Below are 27,225 nucleotides of genomic sequence, written 5' to 3'. Positions count from 1 at the left end.
CAAGTGGAACATTTTCTGTACTTTGTGTGAATTAAAAGGCCTGCATCTGCTTCATGCTCAAACCTCAATAACTGCTCCTGTATCTTCTGCAGCTAGAGCAATCAGGACTTGAATTTACCTAAAAGTACACCTTGCTGCAATTCAGAAACCCCTTGTTAGTTCTATGCAATTCCTGTTTTCTCCTAGATGAATCAATTAATTTCTCAGGAACCTTTCGGGACATTTCTCCCATTGAGAAAGTATCCAGTTCAGCTTTGATTGCTGTGCTGCCTTGAATACAATTTAAGTAAATTTGGCCTAGTTTCTTAACTCACTTATGTGAGATTCAATGAGCTAATATCCTCATTGATCGTTTAGGGGCTGTTAGTTTGCAAGAATTTTTTATTTGAAGCTGGAGTGCTCAGTGGCGGCTCATCCACTAAAGTGGAGTAGTGCCGCCCCACTGCTTTTAGCAGTGCAACAAAGGAAAATTAAAATAACAACACAATGATATTTTATTTTTCTCGCTGAAGCAGGGGCGGGGATTGGCTGTCAAACCAGCCACTAGGGGGGGGAGGAAATATGTGCACTTGAGTGTGCAGGGAAACAACCTTTACAATGCAGACATTATATCGCACTACATCGCAACATCTTTTACAATGCATGTCACTACAACACAGCCATGACATTGCATGTCACTACAACGCATGACACAACAACGCATGTCACTACAACGCAGGCATTACATCGCATGTCAGTACAACGCATACCTTTACAATGCATAGTACCCGTACACTATCCAACACTTACCCTACTGTTGCACCCCCTGGAGTTAGAATAGTAATTTTTACCCCTACACTATCCAACACTTACCCTACTGATGCACCCCCTGGAGTTAGAAAAGTAATTTTTACCCCTACACTATCCAACACTTACCCTACTGTTGCACCCCCTGGAGTTAGAATAGTAATTTTTTCCCCTACACTATCCAACACTAACCTTAAATGCAATGTAATGGTATGCGTTGTAATGGTATGTGTTGTAAAGTAATAATGCGATGTAATGGAATGCGTTGTAAATGTAGTTTAAAAACATTTGTTGTAGTGGCATGCGATGTAAATGTATGCCTTGTGAAGGAAGTTGCGATGTAAACACTGTGTTGTAAAGGAATGCATTATAAATGTATGCATTGTAACATCATACATTCGAGTGTGCATGATGGTTTGGCCGTCCCTCTTCGGCCAGCCAAACCATCATGTGCATTTTGCTTGCTCCCCACCAGGCTGTAATGCACAGCCTGGGGGGGACATGCACAGACTCCCACTGCCTGACCAATCACAACGTTGCATTCCGCCGGTCCAAGCAGCTGAGAGACAATGATGGAGGAGTCTGCCGCGTTAGAAGGTAAGTGCTATATATTTTTTAACCCCCTGCCTTATCCCCCCACCCCGCCACCCTGTTTCAGTACCAGCCGTGACTGAGAGTATTGGCAGATTGCTCTGACTCGGAGTGAAAAGAAAGATCGACATTTTGACCCCAGAGGGCTACATTCAGTTTAATATGATGTTATATGGATTGGAAAATGCACCTGCTAGTTTTCAGATGCTCGTCAGTCAGGGCCTGGTGATGATGAAAGGCTTCATTGCCTGCTATGTAGACAGAATGGCTCTCTATAGCTCCAGTTATGGGCCACAGTGCTGGCTTTAGGGCTGTGTAATCAGTGCAGTTTCAAGGGGCACGAAGGCAAAGGGAGTGCCCACTGCATAACAGGCTGAACTGAGATAAGAGCTATCTGCAGAGGACTTAGTGTGCACAGCGTTTTTCAGGGAATATTACTCCAGACCAAGCACTCTCAACATGTGCTCTCTACTGGTACGGTTGACATGGCTCCTTTACTTGTAGTCCTCGTTGTCTTAAGTAATGTTAGACCCGGGATTCCGGGGTGGCTGAGGTAGGAACCTTAGGCCAAGTAGGGACCCGCGTTCCAACGTCAGGGAAAGGAAGGTCACCTTTTTAGATAGCCCTATTCACCCCCTTGGTAGCTTGGGACAAGCAGCCAGGCTTATCTTCAAGGCAAATGTGTAAAGTATTCGCAACCACGCTCACAATAATCCAATGATGACACCACAAATAGACTCCACACGGGTTTTGTAAAAACAAGTACAAACTTTATGTAAAAAGATATACGATAAGACCACACGATATAAAACCAACATATGAGGTTGTGTAATATTTTCTCCTGGCCGGTTGTTAGGCTAGCCAGCCCTTGTAAGTTCTGGCGATATCAATGAGCACTTCTAAACATTCTCCTGTACTCCTAAAATCATATCATACAGTGGTAATGCTAGAATCAGATACTTTTGCAATGTAATAATACTGTAATGCGTAACGTAACAATCAGGCACTTTGCAAGATCAAATAATGCAATGCGTGATACCACCACCAGATATGTCGTCCTGCAAAAATAAGGCAATGCGTATACACTAATCAGGTAATTCGTTATACAATGCGCAATACGCTAATCAGGTATATCGTTATTCAGAAACAATGCAATGAATCATATGACAATCAGGTAGTTTGTTATGCTAAAAAAATGCCATGCGTCATACACTAATAAGGTAGTTCGGTATGCAGGAATAATGCAATGCATAATACTCTAATCAGGTACTGAAGTACTGGGTATTTTAGACCCAGCGGTGCAGGGGCACACACCCTATGACTTCTGGGTTCACCCTGTTCCAGACCTACAGAAACACAGAGTCTTCTGGGTGAAGTCAAAGATTCATTTATTGGCTGCAGACCAATTACAGGTATCCTAGAAGTACAACAGCGTGTATGTTCTCAGGAGACTGCTGAAAATCATAGGAACGGGCTTCTCCTTAAATACAAAATATCATGCTTCAGGCACACATTCCTTGGTTTACGATATGGCCATTACAAGTATACATTACAAACGAAAAAGCAGAGTCATGATGACCATCCCACATTCCAGTTCGGCCAGCCCACAATGATTTACACAGTAAGGTTCAGATCCCACATTTGATGTCAATAGACCCCCCAATAAACATGAGCATCTCCTGTTTTGGGAAACAAGTCATAAAGCAGGAACAAGCAGGTGTGAAAGAGATTAGCCGGAGGATTGTGTAGAATGAAAGGGTTTTATGATGGGTCAAGCCCTGATGCTAATCACAGGTGGATGGAGGAAGGGGAGCTCGTGAGACCGGTTTGACCTGGGGCAGCAGAGCCAGCTGCCCAGGTCACAGAGAAGTCAGAGGAGAAGCCCATGTACTGTGAGGCCCGTATTTACTCCATTATAGCCTATGTGAGGGCAATGACAAGATGGCCACTGCTTCCAAAATGGAACCCGCGTAGTTGAAGCAGAATAACGTGTACACAGTGCATTCATAGCTAGAACGATATATAAAGCACTCGTACATGCCGCATTTACCATTTGCGGTTTGCTAATACCAAGATAGACAGGGGTAGGGCCCTGTCCCCTACGCGGTCCCAAAGATTAAAGTACGACAGACCCTCCTTTTGCCCTTACATAGGCAATCACTATACTCATCTTAATCCGAGTCTAGGTCAATGTTCTCGAAGTCATGGAGATGTTGCTGTAGCATCATCCTATTACTTAGCTCGTCCCTCGATACAGGTTTCCTTACACATAAGGTAGCACAGAGACCACATATCGCAGGAGCACACTGTATGCACAGACAGAACAGGAAAAGAATGGCTAAGATCATTCCAATGACCATCAGAACTTTCCAACCCCAGGCAGATATCAATTCCCAGAACCACCCCACCAGTGACCAATCTCCCTTATCCACATGTATGGATTCAGATATTTTATGGAGTTTGGAGATGGCTTGATACACTGTTGGAGCATTATCTGGTATGAAAATGCAGCAACTGGATTGGATGACCTTGCATACCCCACCGCGGTCTGCAAGAATAACGTCTAGAACCATGCGGTTCTGTAAAGTCATAAGGCGATCCGCTTGGAGCTCAGCTGTCAGATTACCGAGGGCACCAGCCGTTACATTGACAGTGGATTCAACCACACGAGTCAGCTGTCTCAGGTTCCTACTATTCACCATAGGTCCCCAAAACGGCAGGAAACCCAAGAAGAAGTCTCCCGCTTCCTGACCCGCAGTGTCTTCCTTACTAATCATGCCTCTCACAACTCTGGTCTTGTGATAGTCAGAGGCAGCAGTAAATGTCGGCGGTAGCAAGTTCGCAATATAACATGTGCCCGAGAAATCAGGGGGCAACCATGTATATGCTCGGTCATTACAGATGAAATATGTGCCCTTGGCAGCCAAAAATGCAGGGGAAAACTGTGACGGGAAAGTGTACGTTTCAGTACAGTTACTTCTTCCCAGTTGAGCTCTAGGATTCTGACCATTACCTTGTAAGCAGAACCGACCCATGTGGGGTACGACCCAGATTGGAGATGAGATTTTTCGCTGTCTTTCACCCAGACTAATACTATACCCCGTCGCGTTCCATCCTACATAAGGTCTCAACTCTTGTTTGGGAATGGATGAGTATGCATCGATATCCCTACTCATATCGGCAACTCCTTTTATCAAAGCCTTATTATTGGTGATAGGTCTGATCGAACGCGGTTGGCGAGGGGAGTATGTATCTAGAGCATAGAGAAACATGGTCTGGAATGCCCATGACGATCCATTGTAACTATACGGCAGCACCAGGTAGGGAATACCCTTGTTAATGGTATGTGGCATTAACCCACACACCCAGCAATTGGTCGTATTCATTACCAGTTGGTGCTGGTGCAAGAGCTGGATAAACGAGTTATTTACGAACTCTGATCGTCTGGTCTGTTCGTGCTCAGGCAAAGGGTGAAAAGAGTGAGAGGAGGCGGTAGAAAGAGATATAGGCTGTTCAGTGGGTGTAATGGGCTTTTGAGCGGAGAAAAACACAAATCCTACGATAAACATCATTATGCTACACAGTGTAAAAAGGCACAAAAATACAAAACATTTACTTTTTACAATTTTACACATCCTTGCGTTAAAGTTCATTTCCTCAATCGGTCTCTCCATCTTAAAAAACTCCATCCTCTACTCGGGCCGCTCGCGGCGGATGAGTTTCTTCTGCTAAGGAGTACGCCTGTCAGTCCAGGGAAACGCCCTAGACCAACCAGAACCGTTGACCTAACGTCTTCGGCCTGTACCCCAAAGTCTTGGCACCGCGACCCTGCGGCAGAACCCGGATGGTGGTTCGAAAAACAAAAATCAAGAAAGTCCTTCAGATGGGAGAGCAAAAATGTCAAAAAGGAAATAGTGAGAAAATTTTTATTTGTCCATGGGCCTAGGTCTCAAATTATAGCGGAGACGGCCAGGTGCTGTTTGGTCTTGAAACAAAAGTTCAGGCTCAGTGGTGTCCAATCGATTTGATGGTGGCACAGCTTCCTGCAGAATATTGTCACTCTGTTGGTCTGAAACTGTGTCTTTTAGGCGTGCGTCACTGAATGGTACAAAACGAGGTACAGTGTCTGTCTCAGAGTCGGCGATACCCTCCTTGACCCACTGGTCATATGGCAGAGGCAAGGGGACTACTTTACAGTGGGTACCATGGATCCAGTGTTTCTTCCCTTTTACTCGCACCGCTGACCTTGTTGACAGGAATACAAGGTGAGGGCCGATCCAGCGAGGCTCGTCGTTGCTCTTAAGCTGGAAATTTCGGATCAGGACCCACGAGCCAGGGTTGATAGGGTGTCCAGGAGGTTCAGAAGCTTGGGGAAGAGTATCATGTACCTGTTGGTGCAAAACACGCAGTTTAACAGTCAAATCATACAGGTAATCGAGTAGTACTGGATGTTCAATCTCACTGAACTTCGTAGGCCTCGGTACACCCCATACGTTGGCTGGGCGGCCAAAAACAACCTCGTAAGGGCTAAGTCCCACTCGTGAGTGTATGGTCATTCTGGTGGACAGGAGTGCTAAAGGCAGAGCGTCAGGCCATTTAAGACCGGTGCTCGCCTGGATTTTGGCCAGCTTGAGCTTTAAGGCTCCATTGTAGCGTTCTACTAATCCAGCTGATTGGGGGTGATTTGCAGCGTGGAACTTCTGCTTTATCCCTAGCCCTTCACATACATTCTTCATCACTTTACCCACAAACTCACTTCCGTTATCACACCACACCATTCTTGGCATCCCAAACCTAGGGAAAAATTCCTTCACAAGGGCTTTGGCTGTGGATAGGGCAGTGTTATCTTTCAGAGGATAAGCCTCTATCCATTTTGAGAAAGCACAAACAACCACCAGTACATATTTCAGGTTGTTGCATCTTTCCATGTGAATAAAGTCCAGCTGCAAAACTTCAAATGGACATGATGGGGGTGCAAAGTGACCAGCTGGAGTTGGGGTTCCCCTACCAGGGTTGTACTTCAAGCATACTATGCAATTCTTGACCACATTCTCTGCACACTTGGGAATCCCAGCATTCTACCATACTGGAGCCAACAACTTGCATATACCTTTCGTACTGATATGTGCCATTCCATGTGCCATAGTAACCACTGGAAGCACATATGCATCAGGCAATAACCATCGCCTATGTTCTGTCAGATCAATCCAACAACCATTCTCATCCAACTTACCCATACTTTCTCTCCACTTGCTTAACTCTTCCTCTGTTGCTTCAGCTTGAAGCGACTTCACACTCTCTATTGTGTTCTCACACATTCCCACATCATTAACCCATCTTGCGGGGCCTGCAACATACATTCTAGTCTTCACATTCTGTGCTGTTTCTTTCGCGGTCTCATCAGCAAACGCATTCCCACGTCCAACATCATCTGTGACTTTCCTGTGCGCACTGCATTTCATGATCGCAACTTGCAACGGTAGGGTCAGTGACTCAAGGAGATCATTCACCAACTTGCCATTCTGAATTTTAGCTCCATGCGACGTCAGGAACCCACGCTCCTTCCACAGTCGCCCAAAATTATGAGCCACGCCAAAGGCGTACTGGCTATCTGTGTATATATTTACTCTCATTCCTTCAGATAACACACATGCTCTCGTGAGGGCGATTAATTCCGCTGCTTGGGCCGAATTATGTGGCACTCGTGCAGTTTCCACGACCGTGTGTAAAGTCGTGATAGCATATGCAGCAGTCGTGTCACCATTAGGGAGTTTGAAACATGAACCATCTACCCATAAAGTGCCATCACACTCAGGGGAGTATCTTTTAGATCTACTCTCCCTTTCGTCTCTTCTTCTGTTCTGAACAGACAGTCATGTTGCTCAATCTCATCTGAGTCTGCTGGAATTGGTAACAATGTAGCTGGATTCAGCGTATTGCATCTCTTTATGTGTATGTGATTTGCTAACAGTGTGAGCTCATAGCCTGATAATCGCGCACTAGTCAAGTGTTGTGTCTTGGTCCTATTTAATAATGTGTCTACAGCGTGTGGAACCATAACGATCAATGTATTGTCCATTACCAAACCAGCAGATTGTCGGATAGACATTGCTGCAGCAGCTGTCGCTCTCAGACAGCTTGGCAATGCCCTCGCTACAGGGTCCAAGGTTGATGAAAAATATGCGCATGGGCGCGGTCTGTCGCCAAAAGGCTGTGTTAACACTGACAACGCACATCCATCTTTCTCGTGAACATACAATGTAAAAGGTTTGCTGTAGTCAGGAGTACCCAACACAGGTGCTGAACATAATGCATTACGCAATTCCACAAAACTTTTCTGGCACTCTTCAGACCATGGGATAGGATTCGGTGTGTCTTTGCATGTTAAGGCTAACAAAGGGTTTGCCAACAAAGAAAAACTAGGGATCCAATGCCTACAGTATGAAGTGATGCCCAAGAAAGCACGCACTTCTCTCTGTGTTTTTGGCACACTCAACTGTGCAATGGCTTGAATTCTTTCTGGGGTCAGTTTCCTTCCCTCCTTCGATAAGAGATGACCTAAGTAGGTCACTTCTTGTCGACAATATTGCAGCTTAGAGAGAGACACTTTATGATGGAAAGCGGATAAATGGCGCAACAGTGACAATGTGGCTTCTTTACAAATCTTCTCAGTATCCGCAGCGATCAGTAAATCGTCCACGTACTGAATCAGGATAGCGCCACTAGGTAAAACAAGTGCATCAAGCTGCGCTTTCAAAGCTTGACTGTATATGGAAGGACTCTCACAGTAGCCCTGGGGAGCGCGTTTGAAGCGGAAGCTTCGGCCTCCCAGACTAAAACCAAAAATGTCTCTGCTCTCTTCTGCAATTGGGATACTAAAGAAAGCATTCTTTAAATCAATCACTGAAAACCATGCAGCAGAGGCTGGAATCATCGTTAACAAGGCAGTTATATCAGGGACAACCGGAAACTGTGGCACAACAATCTTATTAACCTCTCTAAGATCAATCACAAATCTGTAAACAGGTGGCTGTGAAGGATCCGTTCGTTTTAAGACAGGTAAAATCGGACTATTGCAAACGTTGCCTCTTGTCTCTTCAATCACGCCCTTATGAATCAAGTCGCTGACAATGTCTAACAATGCTTTCTGGCCTTCGTTAGAGATCTTGTACTGGGGAATACGTGGCAGTCTGACATTAGCCTTTAAAGTCACCACATATGGTGGTATCTCCAAGAGGCCCACATCATTGGGACCAGTAGCCCAAAGGGCATCCGGAAGGGATGACAATTCAGGTGGCATTGTATTTTTAGACAAGTACATTGGGGAAATCACTTTCTTGCCTAATGTAAGTTGTACTCCTGAAGGAGAACAATACAGTGTAGCATGCAATCTTTTCAACAAATCTAATCCCAGCAAATTCTCACCACAACCTGTTGTCAGAATCAGGGGTGCTTTCAGTTCGCAAGGTCCAACAGAAAGTGACATGGGACTGGAAATCGGGTTCCTAACTGGGGCGCCAGAAAAACCTACTGAAACATTTATATCGCCAGACAAAGGTGCGCCAGGGAGTTTTGAATGCATGATTGAACTCTTTGCAGCACCAGTGTCTAGCAGAAAAGGCTCCGTTACATTTGCTGTAGTTACCTCAACATATGGTCCGCTCTGATCCACTGGCACTGAAACAACTCCCTCTCTCTGTCTATGGCTGTCCTAGTAATCATTACTTTCTGCATCACCGTCCTCTGCATAATAATCATTATTATAATACTGGGCCGTATTACTAGTCGCGTTAGCTTGCTGATCAAAGCTATTGATGGTACTTTGAGGCGGCAGAGGACGCACGTTCTGCGGAGCATTTCCACGCCCTCGGCCTCTAGGAGCTTGCTGACCACCCCTACCTCTTGCGCCATACGCATTACCGTTCCGCTGCATTAATTTAGGGCAACTATATTTATAATGACCTTCCTCTTTGCAGTATGAACATTGGTTGGGACCTACAGGGACACGTGGTTGATAATACCCGTTCATTTGCTGGTTGTTCTGAAACTGTTGGGGTTGGTGATAGACACCTTGGGGTTGCCTATAATTATTCTGACCTCCACGTGGCGGATAGGCCTGCTGTAAAAGGACCTTTGTCTTTAGTTCCTTCGTTTTCTTCTCTGTTCTATCTTTCTCGTCCTTATCTCTATTCTCATAATACTGTGCAGTAGCCAGTATTTGCGCTGAAGAAGAAACAGCCCAAGAACTTTCCGAATCCTTTAACTTTATACACAGGTCAGGGAGTAGATTCTGCACAAACTTATCCACAAATAAACGTTGGCCACCCTCAGTACTCATATCCTGCCCACTGTGATCAATAAACGTTTCTTCAAACCTAGTAAAGAAGTCTGACACTGTCTCATCTTTCTTCTGCTTGCATGCAGATAACTTGTCCCAATTTACGCGCATCGCAGGCATTATTGTCTTCATATACGTGATGATTCTACCAGGCAGTTCAGCTACTAAAGGTTCTGGTTTCGCGCCACCAGTTTGTCTAGCATCAGCAGCAACAATGTTAGCCCATGTGTCCCCTAGTTCTACATCGTGATCTGCATTACGAATTGACCCCCATAGAGGCTGTGGAACAACATTACCAAACAACATGTCTATGTCGGCCAGATTCATAATGCATGACCCTGCCGTCTGTGACAACTCCTTATAATAACCTGCTGGGTTTTTACGGGGATCCGGCAATGACTGCTTAAGCGCTAACACCTCAGAGCGCTTCCATGGAACATGCACCCAAACACGCTGGAAATGCGCTGGCACAGCGGCGATACCGGCACCAGCATCAGCTGCTACTGCTTCCTTCCATACCGGGGGAACTTCTCTCATGGGTTATTGTCGCGCTTTTACCTTTTTCCCCACAAGGACATCTTGTTCAAACAATGACTGTTGACAATCATCATTCCTGAAGGACAATACAACCGCAACTGCTTTATCTACCTCGCGGTCCACAATTATACCAGTTCCAAAATCAAACCTCACTCTACACAATTCCTGCGGGCTCGGATTTTTACCACTATCCTCCAATTCTTCACAGAGAATTTCGCACATTTTCTCAAACACATATCTCTGTTTTGGGGCATCCCATTGATGGAAAACGTTGACCACTGATTCCACATCATACAGTGAAGGGAAAACAATCCATCTACGCGCCATGTTATCTATTACCTTTTTCTCATCGGGGTTAGGCAATTGGCTACGCAATTGCTTACGCTGTAAACCAGGAGTCGCACCAGATGACTCAAAGAGAGGAGACATTAATGTAGTAACCACATTAGCTAAGCGCTGTCGCGCTGAAGGAGAAGCTGAGGCGAAAACAGGGGGATAAACAGAGGGGAGAAAAGAGGATGTAGAAACAGGTACTGGAGTGGTGCAAGGAAGAGTGTCAGAAGAGGCAGCTGCTGTATTAGGCAAAGTCGCAGGAAGTGCGGGGGCAGTTGGAAGCACAACTGGCGGCCCTTGAGAGGGCTGCGCTACAGGGATAGGAACCGGCTGCAAAGCAGCTGGCGGTAGCGGCAAGGCTTGCAGTATATTCACTGGAGGTGGCATATTCACAAGCTGGGGAGGTGCCGTGGCATTTTGAGCATACGGGGGTGGCGAACTCAACAAATGTGACATCAGGGGATCTTTTTTCTTCTAACTCATTCTGCTTAGAATGTGGTAAAGCTGGGTAACATTTGTCAATCCCTAACTTGCGCTGCCTGTGCAATTGCTCACTCATCTGCTCCTCCTCATTGTCTTTAAATTGTACAGCTGCTTGCATTACTGTCATACCTTTCTCTCTCTTATTCTTTTTCGCTAGCTTAATTTACTTTTGTTTGGCTTCCTTTCGCCATAAGCGGAAAGAGTCAAACATCGCCGGCCGGGCTTTCTTCTTAAACAATTTAATTTCCAAATTATCTAAAATATCGGTATCGAAACTACCATTTTGGGGCCATTTTAAAACACCGTCTTTCCTAGTGTAGTGGATCCATACTTCGTTATATGCAATTGGGCCTACGCCATGTTTTACATAGAGCTCATAAGTTGGAGTTCCAACCGGAGGAACCGGACATGATTCCTCTAGCTGGAAATCTTTTCCACAACCCAAACAGAATAATCTACCAAATAGTCCAGAACCAGGCATCTTTGCTCACTAGTCTAGATCCAAACGTCAAAGGATTATCGATTACGATATTCTTGTGAATACACGAGTCCTCTGGCTTTGGCGTTTGCAAACTCCAAAGTACCAATTCAAATGATCCCGAAGGATACCAAAACAAATGGGAGACGCTCCACTTATACTTAACTGAATATTGTTGATCGATGGCGTCACCAGAAGACTCTATCGATTGTTTCGCTCTCTCAGATTCGTCAAGGGTCCAAAACAGGTCGATTAATCAGGGCAGCAGTCCTTCGTAGCCGTCGGGACGCGGAGAACCTCGCAGAAAAGACTTTCGGACCACGTCGACATGCAGGGGTCGATGAAGTGGCGGCCTTCCTCCAGAATTTCCACACGAAGCTCCTCACGAACCTCTGGCTTGGACTGGTACCGCTGAAATCGTCCCGAGTTGGGCGCCAAACTGAAGTACTGGGTATTTTAGACCCAGCGGTGCAGGGGCACACACCCTATGACTTCTGGGTTCACCCTGTTCCAGACCTACAGAAACACAGAGTCTTCTGGGTGAAGTCAAAGATTCATTTATTGGCTGCAGACCAATTACAGGTATCCTAGAAGTACAACAGCGTGTATGTTCTCAGGAGACTGCTGAAAATCATAGGAACGGGCTTCTCCTTAAATACAAAATATCATGCTTCAGGCACACATTCCTTGGTTTACGATATGGCCATTACAAGTATACATTACAAACGAAAAAGCAGAGTCATGATGACCATCCCACATTCCAGTTCGGCCAGCCCACAATGATTTACACAGTAAGGTTCAGATCCCACATTTGATGTCAATAGACCCCCCAATAAACATGAGCATCTCCTGTTTTGGGAAACAAGTCATAAAGCAGGAACAAGCAGGTGTGAAAGAGATTAGCCGGAGGATTGTGTAGAATGAAAGGGTTTTATGATGGGTCAAGCCCTGATGCTAATCACAGGTGGACGGAGGAAGGGGAGCTCGTGAGACCGGTTTGACCTGGGGCAGCAGAGCCAGCTGCCCAGGTCACAGAGAAGTCAGAGGAGAAGCCCATGTACTGTGAGGCCCGTATTTACTCCATTATAGCCTATGTGAGGGCAATGACAAGATGGCCACTGCTTCCAAAATGGAACCCGCGTAGTTGAAGCAGAATAACGTGTACACAGTGCATTCATAGCTAGAACGATATATAAAGCACTCGTACATGCCGCATTTACCATTTGCGGTTTGCTAATACCAAGATAGACAGGGGTAGGGCCCTGTCCCCTACGCGGTCCCAAAGATTAAAGTACGACAGAACTCCGTTATACAGAAATGATGCAATGTGTAATACGACAGTCAGGTACTCCGTCCTTCAGAAATGGAATAATACGTAATACACTCAGGCCCGATCACCGGGCCTTAGGCGTTCTCTCAACCTCTCACAGTTGCCCCCACCACAGTTTCATGTAATCCTAAGGAGCAGCTTCGCACTCCGGCCCCTGCACCACCACTCCGTTGGCGATACGGGCCGTGACACGAGCCGAAGCAGAGGCTTGTGCTGCCAACACGAGGGAGAGGCCGAGAGCGTCTCCCTCCGAGCCCGCGCCCCACTCCAGGAGTCGACACCCGTTACCTGGGGGCGCCAACTCACTCTCCTCTCCTCGTTTAGTGGCTGGGCCTCCAATGTAGCTTTGTGAAATGTCAACGGTGGCTTGGGCTGGCAACTCCGGGACTGCCGTTCCGGGTCGCTTCCACTACGAAGATCTCAGGCTGCCTCAAAGCACACGCACTCAGCATCGCTGAATCTTCCTTCACTCCGGGTGCACGATCACTGGGCACTCCACACACGAGTCTACGGCTGCACGAAAGTCACATGCATGGCGTCGCTGAGACTCACTTTACTCTGGTGCACACAATAACACTGCAAATCCTCACAGAGGTCTCACGGTGCACAACGCACCTGCACACAACGGCGTTGAGACTCACTTGGATTTCGGTGCACACGATGACAAGGCCAATCCTAACGAAAGTCTCACGGTGCAAAACGCACATGCACACAACGGAGTTGAGACTCACTTGGCTTCCGGTGCACACGATGACAAGGCAAATCCTCATGAAGGTCTCACGGTGCACAACGCACCCGCACACAACGGTGTTGAGACTCACTTGGATCCCTGTGCACACGATCACTGGACAATCCTCACAAAGGGGTTCAGGCTGCACAAAGCACACGCACACCGTGTCGCTGATCCTTGCTTGGATTCCAGGAACCACCGATCACAGACCAATCCTCCTGAAGCTCTCAGGCTGCACAAAGCACGCACACACAGTGCCACTGAGACTCATTTAGACACCAGACACCTACGATCACAGGTAGTCCTTACGAGGGTCTCAGACTGCAACAGGCGTGCTCACACAGCGCCGCTGAGACTCTCCTGGAAACTTTTATGTTCCTGTGTTTCTGAACAGGGATCCAGCTCACCTCAGGCCCTTGGGGATAGTTACTTCAGGACACAGCACACAGCAAAGTCCTTCAGGCAGGGGGACACAACACTGCAAAGTCCCTTTAGCCTTTCCTTGGTTGAAATAGAAAACTGCAGGTCAGCCCCAGATCACAAAGCAAGGGCAGTCCTATCCTTCAGTCTCTTCAGTTGTTTCTTCCTTGGCAAAGGTCCTCTTGACCACAAAGTAGCTCCAGTCTTGTTCACACTTGATAAAGTGATTCTCCAAAGTTCAGGGGCTTCAGCCCTCTTAGTTATACCCCTTGATGGCTTTGAAGTCTTTGTGCTTCAGGGGGCACTGACCTTTCTTCAAATCAGTTCTGGGTGCCTCCCAGCCAGTGACACCTCTCTTCCTTTGATTAGTGGGGGTCTGGATTCTTAATCACTCAGCAGGAGATGGGCCAATTGTTTTATAGCAGCAACACAGGCCTCTTCACCTCTAGGGGCTTCTCCTCCCCCTACAGTCCAGATGCCGGTCAGCCTGTTGCTGTCTCACCTCCTCCCCTGGGTCAAGACATTTCCCAGATCCTATCGCATTCAAATCCAGACAGTCAATCCACAGCGAGGCAGAGACACACAGAAATGTCAGAGCACAAAAACTCAGTCACTTCTAAAAGTGGCTTCTGAGCACACAATGCAAAAACCACCTACATAAAGACTTGTGTTATTACATTATGAGTTCAGGCATACTAAACTTTACCTTTCCATCTTAAGCTTTGGGAAGATAGGCTGGAAAACATACTACCCAGCCTTCCCATTCTGGCCTATGGGCAAGATGGCCTTTCAACAGTGAAAAACGAGATTATTTCACTGTCAGGACATGACACACACCTTAGTACATGTCCTACCTTTTACATGCACTACGCCCTGTCCAGGGGGATCCCAGACTAGGGGTGGGCGGAATTTGCGTAGTCGCGCGACACAAAGCTCCGCGAAACGGTAAAAAATCTCCGCGAGGACGCAGAAATTCTGCGAACATGCGGAATTGCTTGTTCGCAATGCTTTTTTCCTGTTCGCGAATGCTGTTTGTGTGCTCGGGGGAAAATATCTTGCGAACACGCATTTTGAGAACGCAAACAAGCAAAAAATTCCGCGAAGCTGCGGAACGCAGAATTTTGGGCAATTCCGCGTTCTCCGCCGAACACAAAATTACCCAAATTACGCAAATTACGCCAGCGGAACGGAATTTACCGCCCAGGCCTACCCCAGACCTACCATAGGGGTGTCTGAGGTGCACAAAAAGGGAAGGGTAAGGTCTGGCAAGTGAGTGCACTTGACAGAACAACATGGCAGTTTCGCAAGCTGCGCGCAGGCCCTGCAATGGCGGCCCTGAGTTCCCTTTTTAAGGCTACTTGTGTGGGTGGCACAAATAGGGCTGAAGACCCACTAGTAGCATTTGCATTACCAGCCCTGGCACACATAGTGCACTTTAGTAGGGCCTTTACTAGTAAAGCAAACATACCAATCATGGACAACCAATTACCATTACTTTTTACAGAGAACACTTACACTTTGACACTGGTTAGCAGTGGCAAAGTGTCCGAAGCATCTAAGTTGGCAACACCATGTCAGAAAAAAGGTCTAGGGGGAAAGCAAAAAGTTTTGGGACTTTAGCCAAAAGGGGCCAAGTCCTACAAGTAACATTTCCAATATATTGATTTGCACACTGGTATGACTCATTGCCTCTGTATAATATGTTTCTCAAGGAAAGCACTCTGACTGTATACATTGGGATGAGTAGTGCTTTAAAATAAGTACATGTGAAATAGGGGTAAAGGGGTAAAGGAGAGATTAGGGGCACTGTTGATGGATGATAGTGAGAGAAGCCGTGAAGAAGGAGGTCATGGGGACGCCATCGAAGATTGTTGCACCGAACGCCACCAATCCTTAAGCTGGCCCTGAGGGGCCCACTTGATGGAATCTTAGAAAATGCTAGAAGCCCTGTGAACTGCAGTCCTTTCTATCAAGGGCAGAATGTGACACAGAGTCCAATGTTGTGTTATGCACCATGACCACCAGGTGGCAGCAGAAATATAAAGTTTCTTCAGCTAAGGTTTAATTCTCATGAATTGGGAGTCTATCAAAACCAAGACTCATGTGAGGGCCTTCCAAGGACTCACTGGGTACTGCATCCTTGGAAGTGCACTAGTGCTTCCAATGTGCTTCTTTATATTTGGGCATCAGTATTCTAGGCAAAATCTTACCACCCATCTCCGCTCACCACTTGACCTTTTGTGATTCGTCCCCAAAAAAAGTCTGTCTTTCAGGCATCCACTTTGTAAGCTAGATTAACTGGCCTTGGCAGCATTCACAACTATCTAACCTTTGTCAATATGCCCCACAAGAAACACGGGCATCTACATCACTGCTAAAGAAATACCTACTTACCCCTGTACTTTCTTAACAAGGATTTCTATTTTCATGGCCTCTCCAGGACCCCAAAGATGAACATCTGTACCCCTTTTTCCCAATCTGTGATACTTGGCTACTCAGCAATCCACATAACCCATCTGCGCACTAAAAAATTCAACTCCACCCACATCAAATCATCTGGAGGACATACAGCAGTGTTCAACATGAGTGTATTCTACCCTGTGGTATAGATTATGTAACTGAATCTGTCCTGTACTTATCTACCCTTCCTCTATTCTCATCAGTAGGGTGTGCATGCCTGGTCTTCTCAATGGGATGGCGATGCTTTTATTTAAGCTGTAGGCCCCTGTCAATATTTACAGTGGTTAGCAGAAGGAGACGCGTAAAAGCAAGATGAAGTCCGACACACTTGTTCATCTTGAGGATTCACTCCCAGTCTGCAGTCCTAGGGTGTCATCTATGCCACAGAGGTACATGGACACGCAAACCCAGTGGTGTCATTCCTTGTTGCAATGCCTTTGTTTATCAGGGGAATGGGCTCAGTATAGGTGTTGACTCAATTCGCCAACTGTAAGGAATGTCTTACCTTTTCCAACCCTCTCTCTGTTCTTCAAAGCAGCACTGGTTGGGCTCTAAAAGCAGAAAATGTCTCCCACATGACTGGTGGCAGAAGACATCTATCTACATGTAGTGTGACAGAAATCCTACCAGTAGCCCTCAATCAGAGAGAATCCTAGTCAAGGTGGGTGCAGACGTGACACTATGTTGTGCCTCTGGACAGCCCATGGGACCTTTGCATGAACTGCAATAACACGTCACTTGTGCACGACCACATAGTAGCACCTGTGAGCTCCTTCAAGTATTTTAATGTTTCTCTTTAATTGTGCATTTTTCTTGTAGGTCCACAGGATCATGGCAGGTGTTCAGGTTACACATGTCGGAAGAGAGTTTCTTTGTTTCACAGCATTGTAGCAAGCGGCAAACACTTTGATATCTTTTTCACAAGCACCAGCCCTCAGAAACTCCGATTAATGCTCCTGAACGTCGATGACACCAAAGTAAGGATTGTTTCTACTTACTAAATGTGTTTGAGTCTGTCAAGTAGGTCTGTAAATTGTGTGTTTTTGTCAACGTGGCGCAGCTCCCATGACTAAGGACCTGAGAACTTTGCTTGCAAAACAAATAACTGTTCATGGCATTTCTGAATTGTCAGAGACCTTTAATCAACTTCATAGTTGCGAGTGGTGATGTTCCAGAGAGGCACCTCGAGGGGCATTATTCATGCCACCAGACCAGGCTTTGTCTTACCGAGGTAAAATGAGCCTAGTCGAGCCATTTGACATCAGATTGTGTGTGTTTTTCTTTTATTACAAATGGAGGAAGTTTCCTTAACAAATGATTTCCATATTTGTATTCATCCTGTACATGACTCATAAATCTTTGTTCTGAACCATAGGTGTCTATGGATTTATGTGGCATTTAATTAGGCATAATGAGTATTTGCCTAATCCAGGCACATAGAACAATGGCTTGATGAGAGTTACTATGTCCAATTTAAAGTGAAAGTAACATCTTTTCCCTCCATCAATTTCCTGCGTTCATTTAGATAGCTGATAATTTAAGTAAATTATCAAGTTCGTGACTACGGCACTTATAAGAGGAGACTCACTCAGTACATCTGGCCATGGAAATGAAAGAGAGAAAGCACAGCAGCTCCAAAACTCAATGTCTGTTTTCCTTCTGTTACGGGCTAACTTGCTTTCCGCATCCACCAGTAGATTTCCAAAGCCTAGTGTAGATAGTTATTTTCTCTTGCTGCACTCTTTTACATTAACTATCATCTGTTTATCATTAACATGTCATTGGCATTTAAGGCCAAAGGCCCAATCTACCTTTGCAGGTGGTCACCTCAACTCTTTAGAAAGAATAGGGGTGAAGGCAGAGCTATGTTGATCGCCGTACTCGGTTGTCTAGGTATGAAGTTGTCTAGATGTAGCAAGCTATACTTCTCAGCATTCAGCAAATAAATGTGTTAGCCATGCATAAGCAGATCCTCTCGATCCCAGGCTGTGGTCAAGCCTCTGCTGCAGAAATTGATGTCCAGAGCATTTAAAGTCACTGAGATTTCCAACACACCAAGGAGAGCTTTCTGTCACCAGTCTCTAGCTCATAACAGTTGTTCTGAGATAATAGCCATATCTACTTCTGTTCCATAGCTTAGACGAACACGAGATAGAACATTGACAATCAGTGGTATAATCAGTGAATATTGCTTCAGTTACTACTGCACCACGCGTTCAAAATGTTTATTCAGCTATGGACAATTTGAAATAGTATTAATATTTGAAATACACCTAACATTTGCTTGGTTACTGGTGGGGGACCCTTCTTCTTAGCATAGAGGGAAACTCCGCCAGTGGTACCAGGTCAGGAGTAGTAGTGGGCGGAACTCGTGGAATTTCACTCCGCGGAATTCCAGTGAGTTACATAAAAGTTCTGAGAGATTCCGCAAAGTTCTGCAAGCAGGCAGAATCCGCACATTTCGCTGGTTTTTAGTGCTGGAAGCTTGTGCCAAGCTGCAAACTCAGCGTGAACAGCACTACACGGTGCACCAGAGGGCACTGGTTCTTTGCTGCCACTCAAGTAGATTTTCTACCCGGGTGGCAGCTTTCTCACTGCGAACTGCTGCCTGCGACCTCCAGCTTATATAAAATCTCACAGGGTGCCATCCTAACATCCAAAAATAGCACAAGGGGATGCCAATTCTCACTTGTTCTCACCTACTTGACGCTGGCGAGTCACATGCAAGAAAAATATCAGCCACGCAGCAGAGTTCTGCATTTCAAGAGTTACACAGTGTAATCAAAGCTCAGCAAACTCTGCTGTCGTCAAAGCTCAGCAAACTCCACTGTCGGAGCAAATTTATCTTGCACCCCAAGTCAGATGCATGTTCTTATCATTTTGCTGGCAGATAGGCATCAGGCAGAGAGCCTGCCTGTTCCAATTACCTAATCCACCCCCGGACTGGGATCAGTAAAAAGTCCACAAACTTACTTCCCAATGAAAAATGTTCATGAATCCAAACTGCTGAAATCAGGGGATATGGAAAGCTTTATTGTCACCCAGAGTTTTTAAGTGTTTTCTACAGAGAAGGACCCTAGCTCATTCACCATACATACAGGTGTTCACTTACATGTACAGGATTTGAGAGTGTTATGAAGATCTTAACGAGCACTAAAGTGACCTGATTATCTTGGTCTAGTTAATTAGAATAGTACTCCTTCTTTCCACTGTCAGTCATTTGTTTCTGTGCCCTGTCTTTGTATCTTTGACTGTATATAAGCTTCTGTTCCAGGGGATATTCACGAATAATCATAAGCATTGAATAGTCCCGCCCATGTGTGGGGACCTCAGAGCATACATTAAACATCACATACATATGTGTGTATGTATATGTATATGTACGTCTATGTATATAAATATTCACTGAAAAAACCATAGGGTTCAGGCACGTTATAGTTAGAAATTAGCATTTAAAAAACCTTAGAAATTCACTGAAAAAAACATAGGTTTCAGGGGTGTTATAGTTAGTTGGACATTTCACTTGTACAAAACCAGTGAAATTCCGCCATTATAGTTAGTTCAGCTAACTATAACTCACACACCCGCAATGCACTGCTGATGACGTCACATATTACATCACTCATGACATGGTCAGTGACATCACTCATGACATCACTGCTGACATCTCAAATGACATCACTGATGACATCACTGATGACATCATCCAGTGACTGTGTGTTTCTGTAAAGTTTAAATATGTTTAATATATATAGGGTGTGAAAACCTAATAATCAGTGAATGGATATGTAGTTATTGGTGTTGGAGTGTCTATGGTTTGTAATTTAGAGTGGGTGTATCAAAAGTTATATTTGAGTGTGAGAAGATGCATGAAATTATCAGTGGATGATGTCATCAGTGATGTCATCATTGATGTCATTTGAGATGTCATCAATGATGTCATCAGTGAAGTCACTGACCATGTCATGAGTGATGTAATATGTGACGTCATCAGCAGTGCATTGCGTGGGTGTGAGTTATAGTTAGCTGAACTAACTATCACGGGGGAATTTCACTGGTTTTGTACGAGTGAAATGTCCAACTAACTATAACGCCCCTGAAACCTATGGTTTTTTCAGTGAATTTCTAAGGTTTTTTAAATGCTTATTTCTAACTATAACGTGCCTGAAACCTATGTTTTTTTCAGTGAATTTCAAAGGTTTTTTAAATTCTAATTTCTAACTATAACGTGGCTGAAACCTGTGTTTTTTTTCAGTGAATTTCAAAGGTTTTTTAAATCCTAATTTCTAACTATGCCTACAGAGGTACGACATGTGCTGAAAGAGGAAGAAGTTAAAACTACCTCTAATAGTTATATTAATATTTATTAAACAATATTATATGCTTTTCTGAAAATTGCAATTCTTTTTTTAAAAATGTATATGTGTTATAATATATTATTATATATTTTTTATTTATTTTAATATAATTATATATCTCCCTTTTAAAAAATTATATATTTAAAGAAAAGAAAATAGGAATTGCGCACCCAAAGAGCACCTAACACTGCGGGTGCGCGTATTCTAGCCGCCATTTTGGAAAAGTCGTGAAGGATCCGCGTATGGTCTGGGACGGATACGTGGCTTCCAGTTACGTCATATACGTATAATATCATGTGGTATGCGCGATAGGTATGCGACTGATGCGTGACTCCTTTTCCCGCGTATTCGTGACACATGCACATTATGGTACGTGACGCTTGCGTGGTGGCGGCCGCCACGTGACATCATATACGTGCTGGGGCGCGCTGGGTGTGTGACTCTTGTAAAAGTTTTTATATTCTAAAATAATATGTATGTGTCTTTAATGTACATATTAGGGCAAGAGATTATCTAAGGTATTCATAAAAATAATATATTTGTACTTGTAATAAACTTCTAATATTGTTTAATATATTTTCGCGAAGTCGCGTCGGGTGCATTCATCGTGAGCGCAGGGTGCGCGAATCCCATGTGACCTAAAAAATAATGGATTTGATTGGTTTATAACATTTTCCATTGCAACAGTTGAAGGACCCCACCCATTTTAGTCATTCTGTTTGGAACAATTGATGAGAGACATCTCTTCTCCATCAAGAGCTGGTTTTGCAATTTGTTGGGTGTTTTTTCAAATATTGCATTGGAACAATGGCATATGGGTCAGAACCTCCTCATCATTCTTCAGATGCAGATATCTTGGAAGAAAATCCACCCAAGCAGAGGCCTGAGTCAGTGGTCTGGAAATATTTTACCTTTCCTGCTGGACAAAAAAAGGTAAATGCAACAAAAGTCACATGCTTGCTGTGTGACAGGGTCCTGTCGCGAGGCAGTGCAAAAAAATACTCCTGTGGAACTGCGAGTATGTACAAGCATTTACGTACCATTCACGCCCGGAATCTGGCACGAGAAGAGATAAGACGTGCAGCAAAAAATCCACCACCAGGCATTGCTAGCACCTCCAGAGCGTCCACATCAACAGCTCCGATAGACATTCGTCCAGAATTCGGATTTCTCCAGCAGCACTGCACTAAGTGCAAAGCCATCATCTGCTACGGTGAACAATCAGTAGATGCTGTTTGCGCAACACAGCGCAACCATAAATGCGAATTTTGTTTTATTTTTTTGTTTCTGGAATGATGTTTAATTCCAAAACCTACCTGTTTACTTTGTTCCATTTTTTGTTTACTTTTTAGAAAAACACCAAAAAAACTACAAAATTCTTCAAAAACTACAAAACAAATACAAAACAAAAAAAGATGAAAAAAAAAATTCTTGTCAGAACTCTCTTGTCTGGTTTAAAAAAAGAACTATAATTGCATGGTAATGTCTGAAAGTTTGGTTGAATATATGTGTAGAGCATGATTGACTGAAAGAATGCATTAGTAGTGTATGGTGAATTTATAGGGGCAGATTTATGAGGAAGTGCTGCAGCGTGGCACTGCAAGCCCTTTGGCTGTACCGCGCTGCGACACTTCCGAAGCACAGGGATGTGACATATTTACATGAATATGTCCCATCTCTGTGCTTCCCTCTGCAGTGGCACACAAACTGTAGCCATGCGCTGGCGCAGACACCCTTCCACCATGGTGCAAGGAAGCCTGCGTTGTGTTGAGATTGTTTTTGTGCAGGAAGGGACACCTTTCTGTACAAAAACAATCACTAAAGGCATTTTCCTCCTTCAATGCATGCTGTGGAATGCAGCACAAATTGAAAGAGGAAAAAATGTGGAGGAATTAAAACATTTCTCCTCGTTGCGCCTTGCTACGCCACCTCTACGGTGGTGCAGCATTCACACGCATCTCCAGATTTACGATTTCTCGTAAATCTTGAGATGCGTCTTGTTCCATGGGTGTTGTATGGGAACATACACAGCAACAAACATGGAACGGACCTTCAGCACAAAGTGATATGTATGAAGGGGCTGTATTTTCAAGGAGAGGAAAAGCCATGCACAGTGGCTTTTCCTATCCTTGTAAATTTGGAGGTGCCCCCAGTGCCACCACTACATCACAAAAAGTGATGTACTGGTGGCGCAGGGGGCTTGTAAATCTGCCCCATAAGTGCTTAGGTATTGACGGAGTGATACGATAAGAACATAGTGCTGGATGGGTGATTGAGGAAGTGCATGAGACTGACAGGAAGAATCCTAGGCTGTATGAGTACTACTTTACTGGAGTGTACCAATAGTATGTATGTGCTTAGATGTTTGTAGGGATTGTGCACAGAATATTGTAGGTGCAGTTGTGTTAGTGCCTAGGCCTGTTAGAACCGGCGGTCTCTAGTTGGCAGAGGTATACACTTCTGACAAATAGGGACCCACCAACTCTAGTCAGGGCAAGGGGATTACACACTCAGATAACCCCTGCTACCCCCTTGGTAGCTTGGCAGAGCAGACAGGCTTATCTCAGAGGCAGTGTGTTAAGCATTTATGACCACAGACAGTAATAAAGTGAATACACTACAAATGGACACAACACAGGAGTTATTATAAAAATAGTATTTTTATATAAGGCTTAGCACAAGACCAAATAACGACAAAAATATACCACAATCTTAATAAATACTCTTTGGAAGGAAAAATAATAGTTCAGGTAAAGTTTCTTCTTAGGAAATAGTTCTTTAGCAACAAAAGTAAGTATTCTTCTGAAACACAGTTCTTGGCAACAATGTGACCCCCCACAGGAGTCATACGACATCGAGTTTACGATATTCCCAAGGTTCGGCGTCGACCGTGAGGAGCGCTACGTCGAGCCTGGAGTTGCAACAGAACCCACAAACACAGTACCTTTGGAAATGAAGAAAACGATGATCCACGGCGTCGAGATGTCGGCGTCGAGGTCTGCGTCGATCGTGCCTCGGATTCGGGTCGATCCGCAGCGGCGTCGAGAGGTGTCGGGCCGGAGCTGCGCTCACGGCGTCGAGAAGGGCGTCGAGTCGATGCGATCAGCAGCGGCGTTGAGACGGGGTCGCTTAGAGCTGGAGCCGATACTCACTACTCAGAGGCGTCCATACCGGCGTCAAGACGGGGTCACTTGGAGCTGGAGCCGATACTCACTACTCCTGGTGCCGCTACTGGCGTCGATCGGGCCCGGCGGCCGGCGTCGAAGACTCGGAACACTGGAGCCGTTACTCACGATGTCGAGCTGGATTCTGCGGCGTCGGCGGCATCGAGACTGCAGATTTCCCCAGTGCACTGGAAATAACACTTTCCAGCAACCAGCAATTCAGTAGAGGGTGAAATCCTTTGGCCCTGGGACATCAACAGGAGGCTGGCACTCTTCCAGCCCTTGGAGATTTTCTAGCAAGCTTTTGAGAGTACACACCAAGTTCCTCTATCCTTGTTCCTTGGCAAAAATAAAGAAGCAGCTTCAGGTTCCCCCCAGCAAACAGCACACTGGCAGAAGGGGGAGGCAAGTCCTTAGATCAGCAGGCTTCTTGTACTTGGTAGAGGTTTCCTTGTCAGAAGTGATCTGAGTTCTTGGTTCAGGGGTCCTTCTCTTATACCCCTTTTCTGCTTTGTTCCCTTTGTCCAAGCAGAGAAATTCCCCCCATCCTGGGTCTGTTGTGGGTGTTGCCAGGCAGAGGCACCTGGCCTATTCACTGAGCAGGGCAGGGTCCTCATCCGCCCAGCAGGAGGCGGAGCCAGTATTGTCACTGGCAGGAGCAGGGCTATCAGTCGCCCGGCAGGAGGTGGAGCCAGCATTGTGTCAGGCAGGGCAGGCTATCAGGGACTACTCTTCCCCCACTCTAAGTGTAGATGCCTCATTCACCCCACACTGACTCATTCAGAGCTCTGGAGCCACCCAGCCCCTGACACACACACCAAACCAGCAGAGACCGGTGGATAGTTGGGCAAGAAAATAGCCACTTTCTAAAAGGGCTATTTTCAAACACAGAATTTAAAAACCATCCATCCTAAAGGGTGTGTTATTAAATTCTGAGTTCAGGGATACTAAACTCGACCTGCTACCATGCTCCCTGAGTCAGATAGATTATAATGGAGTTAATAATCAGTCTGCCCAGTCTGGCCTATTGGAGGCAGGTAGCCCTTCAATAGTGAAAAACGAAAATGGCTGTAATTCACTATTAGGTCATGCCACACACATCAGGGCATGACCTACCTTTTACCCACAATGCACCCAGCCCTAGGGCCTACCATAGAGGTGTCTGAAATGTGGCAAAGTGAAGGTTTTAGAGACTGGCAAGTAGGTTTGCTTGCCAAGTCGACATGGCAGTCAGGGACTGCACACAGGCTCTGCGATGGCAGGCCTGAGACACATTTTACACGCTGCTTCTGGGGGTGGCACAACCCGTGCTGCAAGCCCACCAGCAGCAGTTAACTTACATGCCCTTGGCACACGCATTGCACTAGACTAGGGTCTGAACAGTAAGTCAACCAAGCCAATCATGGTAACACCAATCAATGTAACAATTTTAACATAGGGAGCACTTGCACGGTGGCACTGATCAGCAGTGGCACAGTGCCCAAAGCAATATTCCAGCAAAAACATCGTAAACAGAGGAGGCAAACGGAAAAAAAATGGAGGAGAGACTCATGCCAATGATGCCCGGTCTAACAAGGCCATTCCATAAGAACATCACTAGTAATTGCAATTATCACAGTGCTGCAAATAGAGTGCATGGTCAAATTATAAGTGCTTAGGTATTGGCAGAGTGATAGGATAAGTAGATAATGCTGGATGGGTGGTTGAGGAAGTGCATGACAGTAACAGGAGGAATCCTAGGCTGCATGGGTAGTACCTTAGTATTTAGAAGAGTGTACCAATAGTATGTATCTGCTTAGAGGTCTGCATGCATTGTGCAGAGAATATCGTAGGTGTACCTGTGTTAGTGGCTAGGCCACTCCATAAGTACATGACAAGTAATTGGAATGATCACAGTGCTGTAAAGAGAGTGCCTGGTCAATATATAAGTGCTTACCTATTGGCGGATTGATAGGATAAGAAGAGAGTGCTGTATGGGTGACTAAGGAAGTGCATGGGAGTAACAGGAGGATTGCTAGGCTGCACGGGTGGTAAGTGGGAATTTGCATGAGTGTATTAATAGTATATACCTGGTTTGAGGTCTGCATGCATACTGTACAAAATATTGGAGGTGTACTTGTGTAAGTGGCTAGACCACTCCATAAGTACATTACTAGTAATTGGAATGATTACAGTGCTGCAAATACAGTACATCGTCAATTTATGAGTGCTTACGTATTGGCGGAGTGATAGGATAAGAAGATAGTGCTGGTATTCGCAAACTAATAGGATAAGTAGATAGTGGTTGATAAGTGATTGGAGAAGTGCATGGGATAGACAGGAGGATACCTAGACTGCATAGTTAGAGTGCTGATAGTTGACAGTAGGGTGAGTTTATAAGTGCTTGTGTTTCAGCACAGAGATTAGATAAGGACATGGTTCTGTCAGGATGATTGTTAAAGGGGACAGAGAGTGACAGTGTGATTGGGGCACTGCATGAGTACTACCTAGATTATTACAGGACTGAATCAGTAGTCTACAGGGGGTTAGGGGCCTGCATAGATTGTGCACATTTGACTGTAGCACGGTGTCTCTTCATGCCTGAGTCATTCTACAAGTGCATGGACAGTGACTGGGTAGGTAGAGTGCTGGTAGTTGACAGCAGAGTGAGTTTAAAAGTGCTTGTGTTTCGGCACAGAGGCTAGATAAGGACATGGTTCGGTCAGCATGATTGCAAGATTGAACAGAGAGTGACAGTGTGATTGGGGCACTGTATGAGTACTACGTAGATTATTACAGGAGTGAATCAGTAGTCTACATGGGGTTAGGGGGCTGCATAGATTGTGCACATTTGACCGTAGCACGGTGTCTCTTCATGACTGAGTCATTGTACAAGTGCATGGACATTAACTGGGTAGTTAGAGTGCTGGTAGTTGACAGCAGGGTGAGTTTATAAGTGCTTGTGTTTTGGCACAGAGATTAGATAATGACATGGTTTTGTCAGGATGATTGCAAGAGTGGACAGAGAGTGACAGTGTGATTGGGGCACTGCATGAGTACCATCTGGATTATTGCAGGAGTGAATCAGTAGTCTGCAGGGGGTTAGGGGACTGCATAGATTGTGCACATTTGACTGTAGCACTGTGTGTCTTAATGCCTGAGTCGTTGTACAAGTGCATTGGCAGTGACTGCGTAGATAGAGTGCTGGTAGGTGACAGCAGGGTACGTTTATAAGTGC

At 45.3% G+C, this 27,225-nt stretch overlaps 1 protein-coding gene across 2 annotated transcripts in view; it reads left to right on the top strand.

The window, feature by feature from the left end:
- The window catches only part of LOC146830895 (fibrocystin-L-like), a 1,171,295-nt gene that overhangs the window by 1,003,306 nt on the left and 140,764 nt on the right, over positions 1-27,225 (top strand). For both annotated transcript variants that reach the window (XM_085605085.1, XM_085605086.1), the window contains exon 73: positions 17,306-17,463. In XM_085605085.1, the coding sequence (XP_085461211.1) occupies positions 17,306-17,463 (158 nt within the window). The remainder of the gene's footprint in view (positions 1-17,305; positions 17,464-27,225) is intronic.

Source organism: Triturus cristatus, chromosome 5_1 (assembly GCF_964204655.1).
Source record: "Triturus cristatus chromosome 5_1, aTriCri1.1, whole genome shotgun sequence".
In the NCBI taxonomy this organism is placed as follows: domain Eukaryota; kingdom Metazoa; phylum Chordata; class Amphibia; order Caudata; family Salamandridae; genus Triturus; species Triturus cristatus.
This window is presented reverse-complemented; position numbering and strand designations above follow the sequence as displayed.